Below are 11,866 nucleotides of genomic sequence, written 5' to 3' on the forward strand. Positions count from 1 at the left end.
CACTGAACTCAAAGCCTGAAGGACCCCAGATTCATCTGAAGTCACTGAACTCAAAGCCTGAAGGACCCCAGATGCCTGCAGCACCTCACGCACCACATATAAACAGGGCTTCCTTTCCCCCTCCAAAGTCCATCAATCGTTATCCAATTAAAAACAGTGTCATCTTGAATGTCTCCAACACAATGAAACCCAATCTGTTACAGTTCCTGGTAATCCTACCTCTTGAATATTCCTTTGGTCCTGCTCTCTCCATACAGCCCATTATCAATGACTTAGTTCCAGGACTCATTAGTTCTTACGTGGGCAGTGCAATACTTCCGACGGCACACCTGCTTCTGATCGCAGTTCCCTCAAACCCTTCTTCTCTGCTTCCACAGGACTCTCTCTGTGAACCTTAGGCTAAATTCAAAGCCTTCTTAACCCTCAGATTAAAGCTCGTCAGTGGCCTACTGTCATGGTTTGAATTATGTCCCCCAAAAATGTGTGCATCAATTTGGCTAGGCCATGATTCCTGGTACTGTGTGATTTTCCTGTATGTTGTAAACCTGCCTCTGTGATGTCAATGAGGGAGGATGGGTGGCAGTTGTGTTAGTAAGGCAGGACCTGATCTACAAGACTGGATTGTGTTCTGAGGCAATCTCTTGAGATATAAGAGAGAAGTGAGCAGAGAGACAGGGGGACCTCATACCATCAAGAAAGCAGTGCCGGGAGCACAGCGCGTCCTTTGGATCGGGGTCCCTGCGCAGAGAAGCTCCTAGTCCGGGGGAACATTGATGAGAAGCCCAACAGAGAGAAAAAGCCTTCCGCTGGAGCTGACGCCCTGAATTTGGACTTTTAGCTTACTTTGACTGTGAGGAAATAAACTTCTCTTCGTTAAAACCATCCACTTGTGGTATTTCTGTTATGGCAGCACTAGATAACCAAGACACCTATTAACGAAGAATATCAAATTTTTCCATCAAAGTATCACTAATAACGACAGAAAAAATAAGTATGCATGTCTGGGGGCACAGCCAGAGGTGACATGCAAAAACTTTCCCCTTTTACCTAAAAAATACATACAAATGTTGCATTCTAATCCATATTAGAAACATATTTCATTATAACAATATTTTATTAAGATACTTAGAAAAATTGATACATCTTTCTTGTGACTCCAATAGCCCTGAGCCCATACTAGAATATTCCTCAAGGAAGTTCATTTAAATAATGACCTTGAGAAATTCCCTTAAATGATCATTTCCAACTCTTTCCAGGGCACACAAAGCCCCTTCAGGTCTGGCACATGGTAGGTATTTCTTAGCACTCGTGTTGTCCTTTGACAATTTTTTACTATCTTATTTTTCTACTTTTTATTTTCTCTGCTCCCCTCCTTATTTTTATCTTTTTTTTGGGGGGTGTGCATAGATTTATAAGTTATTTCAAATCCTTGATTGAACAAAAGAAGATATACATAAATAATCTGGGTCTCAAAGCAATCTGTAGTATTTCTGGAAACAAGACCTCACTCCCTTAGTCTTCTTGAATCACAGACACTACAATTCCAGTGAAATATATAATGAAGACTCAATTACAGGGACGCTAAGGGTCAAAATAAGCATGGGATGTTGTGGTGGCAAATTAGCTTCAGGGTCAACTTCTATTACTGCTAGAGGCTACATGGAGCACACACTGAAAAACACTGTAAAATCATGTGTAAGCTCAGAAGAAATGGAATCATCAGCAAATTTATCGTGGGGACAAAATCACTTTAGAACCATGTGGTCTACAGACTTCAACTCCAATTAAGACAAGGCTAGTAAGATACACAGTAATGCTGCTCCTGTGAATATAACATCTAAGTGTAAATACGGCCTCCCCCAAAATTTCTAATTTGCACCAGGTAAGTATATTCAATTATGGCTATAAAAATAATCTGGGTAATATTAAAATCCTTTGACTCAGGCTTTGACTGAAGAGAAATGGTCAACAGTTAAACAACTCTTCCCAACTAAGACTATTACAACAAACGAGGCTTTAGAGAAACGCTGCCAATCCTAACATTCCAAAATCCTAAAACTAATAAGTAAGCTAACAGATGTACAGAACACAATGTCAGAACATCCTATTCTGAAGTATCTAAATGTAACACTGTAACAGAAATACAGAGGTGATGGCATTCCAGATCACACTTTTTCTAGGAAAGGCCAGATCAATAATACAGCTGTCTAATGTACTGACGTTTTTTTGAAACTCAGCCAATTATGTACTGTTTTTAATAAATAAAAGTACTTTCTAACTAGCTGTTAACTGTATAATAAGTATTTTCTTTGCTGAGTACAACTGTGCTATATTACAAATAGAAGTGTTGTGTCAAATAGCTAAAAAACATACGAAATCAATTTATAGCTCAAATAACAGAATCATCTGTTTCAAATCTCTTTACGTCTCTATTTCCCTCAGAAAGTACAGCAGAATAACAGCAGTAAGTTCTTCCACAAGCTGGCTCTTTCAATGCCTCAGAACTTTCTACTGTCCTAGCACGTCATCACACACACAATACTAGATACTGTGGGAACACCCCATATGCAGATATGCTCCAAATGAGTAACTTCATGTTGGGGTTCTGGCTTCCCTATGGCAGGGCGTCAAAGAGGTATGTCACTTCTCCTGTCTTACGTAGTTCAGAATGAGCTGTTATTGTTGTTAGGTGCCGTCGAGTCGGTTTCGACTCATAGCGACCCTACGTACAACTGAATGAAACACAACCCAGTCCTGTGCCATCCTCACAATCATTGTTATGCTTACGCTCATTGTTGCAGCCACTGGGTCAATCCATCTCCTTGAGGGTCTTCCTCTTTTTCTCTGACCCTCTACTTTACCTAGCATGGTACCCTTCCCCAGGGACTGGTCCCTCCTCCTGATAATATGTCCAACGAATGGTCGGTAATCCATAGAAATGCAGCTATTTACATGCTTTCTGTTTATTCATGACACAGATAAAAATAATAATAACTGGACTACTTCTATTTACTGCCATGGACTAATATCCAGGATACACTGTTGAGCGGGAAAAGCAAGGCGGGAAGAAAGCATATGGTGTGTGCGGCTGTTCATCTAAGGAGGCAGTCAGGGACAAAAGCCAGACTTCTCCAAATATGCCTTGTTTTGTAAATCTGACTTTGGTATCATTAAACAAAATTAAATTTTAAAGAAGCAAACTCCCAATATCAAAAGCAAAATAAAAGAAGTAAGCTTAATTGTGAATTACTGTAGAAACACAGTCATACGGATAGGAATGAGTTATGTGAATTTAAAACAGTAATTTGACAGTATATCCCTTAGGATATACTGTCAAAAAAGCTTACAATGTTTTGGGTATCATACTGTTATTAATAACAATGTTATTTTAAATTTGACACTATTAGTATATATTATAAGGAACCCTGGTGGCACAATGATTAAGCACTCAGCTGCTAACTGAAAAGTTGATGGTTCGAACCACCCAGAGGCTCCACGAGAGAAGAGCCAGCAATCTGCTTCTGTAATGATTACAGCCTAGAACATCCTATGGGGCAGTTCTACTGTGTCACACGTGGGGTCGCTATGAGTCAGAGCGGACTCGCCAGCACCCAAACACAACAGTACACACTATAGGAAAAAGCAAATAATTATGCTATTGTTGTTAGGAACCAAGAATTTTATCATGAGAGAAAAGACACCAGGATTTTCTAAAAGCAACGTAGTTTTTAAAAACGTATTTCCTAGCTCTGTCCACTCAACAGGCTTAGAAGCGCCGACCAGCCCAGTAACAACGAGCACGCCTAGCAACCAGATATCAGTTCTCTCTAAAAGGAACGAGACTCCTGAAAGAAAGAGCTGATTCAGACTCTGGGGTAGAAAATAATACAAGATGAACCTACAACATGTAGTCATACAAGAAAGCAAGCTTTCCCAGATGGCTAGGGTTATGTCGAAAAGACTCTGGAGCCAACGTGAAGATTCCCACCGGCTCAAAGTAACAACTCGAGAATCAATAAGGAAAGTAACTGCAATGGACTAAAAGCAGTGAAAAGTTTTGAATCCATTAGTCATTAAAACAACAACGAAAAAACACTGATCTCCTTTGGAGGATACTATGGTAAGTATTCTTGCCCCATATACCCCACAAAACCCACTACACCTTTGTTTATATCTAATCTAGGGAACAGAGAAAATAAGGAGAAAATGGTAAAATGCACCACAGGATGTAGTCTCCAAACGTACAAGGCCAATCACGTAGGTTTTAAAACCAACCAGCCAACGAATAACCTAGGAAGTAAAAGGAAAGCGAGGACAGGGAATTTCAGAAAGTGACTTAAAAGACACGTGAACCAAGGGCACTGTCTGGATCTCTCTGGATCCTGCCTCAAATAAAAGAATTATCTGAGGCAATCAGGAAAATCTGAACAATGACTATATATCTGATAATATTAAGGAATTATTGCCAATTCTTTTGTATGTGATAATGGTACTATGGGTGTTTTCTCGATTTTTTTTAAGAATTCTTATCCTTCAGGGGAAAAAAAGACTGAAATTTTTAAAACAGTAAGTTTGGGATTTACTTCAAGATACTAGAGTCTGGGGATGAGGCAAAAGTGCGGGAGTAGGGACGAAGCGTGACTTGTTAATGATGGAAGGTCAGTGACAGGTACACAGGGGTTCATTATATCTGTCTCTCTTCTTTTGTATATTTGAAATTTTCTAGAATTAAAAAAAAAAAAAAAAACAAGCCATACTGGGGAAAAGTATGTAACTAAATATACCTCTACATGAACAGAACTCTTGCACTTATGGCAAACTGACTCTGTACCATCCCTGCAGGGTACAAATCTGTTAGGAACAGGCTACCTCACCCACTTCAGGAGACCTGGTGGTGCAATGGTTAAGCGCTCATCTGCTAACCTAAAGGTTGGTGGTTTGAACTCACCCAGTGGCTCCGCAGGAGAAAAGACCAGGTGATCTGCTTCCATAAAGATTATAGTCTAAGAAATCCTACAGGGCAGTTCTACTCTGTCCTACAGGATCTCTGTGAGTCAGAATTGACTTGACGGCACACAAAAACAACATCACCCATAAATTTCAGTGAGGTACGGCCTCACTCATATATACAAAGTACAATGAAGTAATAACCTTTACAACAGATAGAACAGAAAAACAATCCAAACTTGTACCTGAATCAGGCCGCCCATCGGAGCTCCGAAATTCCTGCATTCTCTTTTCCAGCTTTTGCTGCCTCCGCCGTTTCATAACCACCTCAGGATTAGAGATTGTTCGGGTAAAGCTAGTTTCAGGCATGTCTTTGTAAACCTCAGCAGCCAGTCGAGAATTCTCACTGCAAGCAAAAAAACCACCAACATTTAAAAATTTTTTCATATCAGAAACAGATACACTGCTACACCATATTCATTATTATCATACAAAAATACTTTTCAAAATGGCATGTGATCTGCCTACATCTGTACCCCACGTAGGAGTCCCTGGGTGGTGAAAACAGTTAAGCCCTCGACCACCAACTGAAAGGCTGGCGGTTCAAACCCACCTACAGGTGCCTCGGAAGAAAGGCCCGGCCATCTGCTACCAGATCACCATGAGTTGGAATCAACTTGACGGACCACGGCCTTACAAACCCTATGGAGCAGTTCTACTCTGCATACACAGGGTCATCATGAGTTGGAATCGACTTGATGGCAACCATTTTGTTTGTTTGTTTGCTTTCTGGGTATCCTACATAGGTCTGTTGTGTACCATTTACCATGTTCTAATTGCTGTGTGACAAATAGTAAAGTTTTTCTCAACACAAACTGATATACTGAACTAAGCAGAAAGTTATAATTTAAATTTTATAGTGAGTTTGTGTAACTTAATAATTATTGAGTATTCCCTAATAAACATTAAACGTGTATAAATTACACATTTCAGTAATTTCAACCAGTGTTATCCTAAAACAGAGCAAATGAATGATATTATTCCACAACATCTCAACCACAAAAAAAATAAGGATTGAATATACTTTAATAAATACTTATTTTAAGATTATAGTAAACCCCGAGAAACCCAAATTGATTAAATAACATGATTTTTTAACACCTAAAACTTTTTCCATCATTCACTTTCCGGAAGTTAAATTTTCAAAAGTAAAAGCGCCCCAATAGTTTCTATTAAGAGAAATAAACTGTACAGAATGATGATCTGAAAACTGAATATTAAGGTGAGATGGAAAAATTGACCGACTTAACTAAACTTTGATAAATATGCTTTAAAGATACAGTTTTTAATAAGGAAAATAATTTAATTTAAAAAAATCAGTCGAGCTTTAAATCTTCCAAGTTGAACAACTTAACTCATCCTAAGTAGCTCATTTTCTTAACACATGTTATCAATCACTCCATAAACTAAATTGGTAAATAAAATTTTTACATTCCCCTTTTGACATTTTTCATATATGAGCATCATATGTATACAAGTTTCTTCTCTTGTATGACTACACTAAATAGGGTCACACTATGTAATACTACACTCAAGAATTCCTGTTCTTTACGCAGCATCACTGCCTAACAGATCAGTATCTAAGCCCACTCTTGGGCACTCTAAACGTTTTTCACTGACGAACAGTTAATATCTTAAGACATACAGAACACTCAGAATCAATTAAAAAATGGACAAAAGTTTTGAAGAGATTGTTCCAATAAAAGAATATAGATGGTTAACAAATGTGTGGAAAGACACGCAGCTTTATTAATGACAAAACAGACTCCAATTAAATTGGAGACATTAAACTTCTGTAACATCCAACATTTCTAGGGGTAAAAGGAAGTGAGCCTTCATGGACTGCCGAGGAGTACATTAGGAAGACTTTTATAGAAAGCAATCTGGCCATGGTCCCGAAGACGTAAAAGCAACCAAACCCTGTAGCCTTGCCAGTCTCCTAGAAATGCATCCTAAGGAAACAGTGAGGTGAGTGGTCAACGCTGCAGCATTATCTGTAACACCAGAACACTGTGAACAACCAACAAGTACAACAGAAAAGAACAGCTTACATAAATCATGGACACACTGGAGGGCAGAATACTGTACCGTCAGTTAAAATGCTTTTGTGAAATCTATAGTTTAGTGGAAAAATGTCAACTGACAAGTTCTGGTTTCAAAAGAATATTTCTGTGTAAAAACCCTGTATATAAACATATGAAGAGTATATGTTTGTGTAGGAAAAACAAACTAGAATATCGTCTTCTTTTTGGTAACATGATCACCAGTGACTTCTTCGCCTTTTTTGGTAAATCTGTATATTCTGGTTTTCTAAATGAATGCATATTACTTTACTTACTATCTAGTCCGTACGAAGGCAACAGCAGGCTGCCTGAAAGAGTAAGCATACGACAACGGACTGAATGAAAGAACAACTGGAAATCGACGAGCTAAGGCAGGAATGACGGTTCTGCTTCTCCCTCAGCTCTGAGGTCACACGCACACAGACAGTTAGGCAGGTGAAGGAACCCACAGTGAGGCTGGTGTGAAAGAACAGGGAATGGTAGTGGTGGGACTGGACGGAACAGTGCCTTTAAACCTTAAACAACAACATAAAGATGCCTTTCTGCCTAGCCTTGCCAACCTCTGATCAGGTACTGTGTGTACTTCAGGCATATAAGACACCGCTGCTGCCCTAGAGGCCAAAACACCGAAGGGGAGGAAAAGGCCAGCTGAAGATGAAGAGCCGTCTGTCGTTAACGGCCCGTCCTTGTGGCTCTTTAGAGTCGACTCAGAAAAAACAGTAATTTTAATCAAAGGAATTACTTATTTTATGATTAGCAAAATTGTGGGTACAAACATTCTTTCCAAGGGCATGAAGACAGGTGTTTTCAGCAAGGAATCTTGCTAAGACCCTGTCTCCCTCAACACAGAAAACCCGGATACATAGACACAGTTTCTTAACTGATACTATACTTTTCACAATTTCTTTACCTGTTAATTTAACAAGGTCTGCAGCATTAAAAAACTTTTGGTTTAGAGCACAAAGAAAGATGAGTGTTACCAAAATTAACTTACATGTCATCCGACTGGAAAGTTCTATCATCTTTATCAGATGCTTGTCTCAATGCCTCTTTCTCTCTCTTCTTCTTTTCCTTCTTTTCTTTCTTTGAGAGAGTTCTCTTGAAGTTCTGGATAACACCTTCTTTTTCCTGCTTTTCAGGTCCATTACTCTGAACCTTCTGATAAAAGGAAGAGTATCACCATGATCACAGAAATCTACCGACGGCTCAGCTAACTTCACCTCACAAGCTACACTCAAAACCAAAGCTTTTACTGCAACGGGGAGCTGTCTAGGGTGCCGAAATGCTCGCTACCTTGATGGGGCTGATGGTTACATGGTGCATACATTTATCACAAGTCACTGAATCGTACACTCAGGATCTGTGCACTTCACAGTGTGCAAATTTTACCTCAATTTAAAATAAACAAGCAAGCAAAGAAAACGAACAAAATCTAAGCCAGTAAAGACAACTGGGGTGAGAAACATAAAATCTGATTCTCGATACATAAAAACACAAGTAATTTACATAAAGTAACTTGAATAAAGGGATTCTAATGAAAATAACTAAGACTTGAAATCGTGATTCGCTTTACAGATGTTTAACTTCAAAAGAATTGTTAAGAGTAGCCATTGTATACAGGGGAAACTAGCACAACCTGTACAAGGAAAGGTCATGGAAGCCCCACAGACACATTCAAACTCCCTGAGGGACTGAATTGCTGGGCGGAGGGCTGTGGGGACCATGGTCTCGGGGAACATCCAGCTCAATTGGCATGACACAGCTTATAAAGACAATGCTCTACATTCTACCTTGGTGAGTAGCGTCTGGGGTCTTAAAAGCCTGTGAGCGGCCATCTAAGATACTCCACTGGTCTCATCCCTTCGGGAGCAAGGGAGAATGAAGAGAACAGGATACAAGGAAAAGATTAGTCCAAAGGACTAATTGTCCCAGCTACCAAGGCCTCCACCGGACTGAGTCCAGTACAGCTAGATGGTGCCCGGCTACCACCACTGACTGCTCTGACCAGGATCACAACAGAGGGTTCTGGACAGAGCTGGAGAAGGATGTAGAGCATAATTCTAACTCACAAAAAAAAAAGACCAGATTTACTGGCCTAAAGGAGACTGGAGAAACCTCGAGAGTACGGCCCCAAGACACCCTTTTAGATCAGTGGTGAAGTTACCTCCGAGGTTCACTGTTCAGCCTGGGAGTGGACAGCCCCGTAAAACCAAATGAGACTAACGAGGTACAGGAGTCCAGTGACAAGGGCCAGAAGGCAGAAGGGGACAAGGAAGCTGGTGATAGGGAACACAAGATTGAGTAAGGATATTGTTGATGTGTTGTGAGATTGTTAACCATTGCCATAGAGCAACATTTGTAGTAACTGTTAAATGAGAAACTATTTTGTTCTGTAAGCCTTCATCTTAAGTGAGAATAACAGCACAATTGGAAGAGTGTAGTCAATGTCACTGAACTGTGTGTGTAGAAATTTTTGAAACGGTGTATCTTTGGCTATGTGTATTTTCATCAAAAAAAAAAAAAAGGTTGAGAATTTAGAGGGTTAATATGTTGTGGGGTTGTTAACTAATGTCATAAAACAACATGTGTACTACTGTTTCATGAGAAACTATTTGTTCTGTAAGCCTTCACCTGAAGTACAATAAAATTAAAAAAAATTAAAAAAAAAGAGTAGCCATTGTAAATTGGCTTTTATGAAGCAAAGTTTTAAGTATTGTATTTGTGCAAAAATCCCTAACTTCTCTGCCAGCTCTTGTTTATTTGCTTATTCTTAGTTTGTATTTTAACCTACAAACACAGCCTGCTAGCCAAAGACACCCAAACAAATTATTTTCACGTATAACCTAACAGAGATGACGGGTAAAGAGTCAAGAAAATAAGAATGGTTATTTTTCTGGGAAAGAAAACTGCTTTCTGCTTTATAATGTAAAAGGGTGGGAAGCATGTTGATATTTTCATGTTCATTCATTGCTACTTATCGCATTGTACTAGTCCTGGAATAGTTCTAACACATGTCAACGAAAATCTCCAGTTCATAGTCAATTATATAACACCAAATAGCCTCAGCGGAAATCGTGGTACAGAAATGAGATAAAACATGGACAGCAAAAAAACAGATATCCTTTTTTACTCTATAGGGATTTGCTGCAAACGCAGCACGTCACCAGAACAGTGATAAACTGGGCCAAAAACACAGTGTGTATGCCCAAGTGTCTTTAACATGAAGCACTGACAGCACATAAACAAGAGGAAATTCTCCTGTTGCTAAAAGTGAGTCATGGCAGTCTCCCCGGTACACTGGGAGAAAAATTAAATACAAGATTTTTCTCAAAATATTCTTCACCTCTGCATTTGCTACTGCTTGTCAATACTGAATTCTACTATAAATGCCATTTGATTTAGCAGAGAATTACAGTTATTTTCAGTTACACCAATCATATTGCACAAGGGAAGAGGAGCAGCGCAGGCATTCCAGATAGAAAGTTCTAGGATCATTCCGTCCCATCATCCAACGAAACCCAAGGAAACTTCCTAATTTCTAGCCCTGCACTTATGCTCTGAAAAGGTTTTCAATGCACATTATCAAGTTCGATCTCAAAGCTCAGACAGAAGCAGGTTACAGGTTATTAAAGTTTTTTTTTTCCCTTTTTTTAAAAAAACAGCTTCTGACTGTAATTTGGGGAAAGAAAACTGGAACTGATTCACTGAACATCACATCTTTCAGTAACAAAAGGGTACGTAACTCCTCTTTGAAAAAGTGAGCAGTGTCTGGGGCCATCCCACAAAACAGAGGAAAAAAGCAGGAGCTGGACTACTTTTAAACTATTCTCTAGCAGGAGGGTGAAAGAGTAGTTTTGAAAGAGAAAAGAGAAAATCAGCTCCCCTAACCGCAAACCCCATCCACTCATGGCCACCAGACCTGGGCCCCGGCACCCACACCCGCGTAAGACAGAGGCCACCCACCTTAGGAGGAATGGCATCGTTTTCATTCTTGAGAACAAATCTGCCCTCCCGGTCGTCTCTGTTCCAGTTCAACTGCACGACTAGCGGCTTCTCCTCTATGTCCAGTCTTCTTTCTTCTTCAAAACATGAAATGGAGAAACAACACAGCCATGATTACTTAACGGCACGAGCTAACACCTTCTGCCACACATTTAATTCATAAACATAAAATACCTTATTGCCTCGAGTACCCAGTCACAGACTGAAACGTGTAATTCGAAACATTCCATCACAGTTTGAGCAGTTAATCCGACCCTGCTCTTGCTGCTGCATGTACAGCCGTGTGTCCAGCACCAGATACTGACCAGAGGCAATTTCCTCACACTTACAATCTAACGGAGAAAACCAGAGAAATGCTCGTGGACTAAAACAAAAAAGGACACAGGGTTTTGCTGTAAGCCTATTTCCGGAAAGTAAGCCATCTCACGTACAGCTGGAAGATCAGGGAAGAGTGCTAACACATCAGACGTCCCGCTGGCCCGTGAGGTACTCTCCCTGTGTTCACGCCACACGCTCCTGAGACGAGGCAGCGATCCTCCACCTTCGCTGAGACGGGCTTACGGCACTGCCCTTCCCTTCCCAGCCCATCTGAGCTGTCTCCACCTCCTTCTCGTTTCAAGGTGAGATGCTACGTTTGGTGTATTATTTCCCCAGCTGTTAGAAATTCAACGTGTATGGGATGTGCCCTTCAGCCCTACATCTGCTGGGCACTCTGCTCAGGAACATGGTACCCAGCAAGGGACTCCTTCAGCACCCTATGTCTGCTGGGCACTCTGCTCAGGAACATGGTACCC

General features: G+C 40.2%; 1 protein-coding gene across 1 annotated transcript in view; it reads right to left on the reverse strand.

Moving 5' to 3' along the window:
- AFDN (afadin, adherens junction formation factor) overlaps positions 1-11,866 on the reverse strand; it is a 119,870-nt gene that overhangs the window by 104,243 nt on the left and 3,761 nt on the right. Inside the window, exons 2-4 of the mRNA XM_023728482.1 lie at positions 11,034-11,149; positions 8,065-8,228; positions 5,193-5,353 (exon numbers count right to left, since the gene is read on the reverse strand). Of these exons, the coding sequence (XP_023584250.1) occupies positions 5,193-5,353; positions 8,065-8,228; positions 11,034-11,149 (441 nt within the window). The remainder of the gene's footprint in view (positions 1-5,192; positions 5,354-8,064; positions 8,229-11,033; positions 11,150-11,866) is intronic.

The sequence above is a fragment of the Trichechus manatus genome, unplaced genomic scaffold (assembly GCF_000243295.1).
Source record: "Trichechus manatus latirostris isolate Lorelei unplaced genomic scaffold, TriManLat1.0 scaffold00002, whole genome shotgun sequence".
Lineage (NCBI taxonomy): Eukaryota > Metazoa > Chordata > Mammalia > Sirenia > Trichechidae > Trichechus > Trichechus manatus.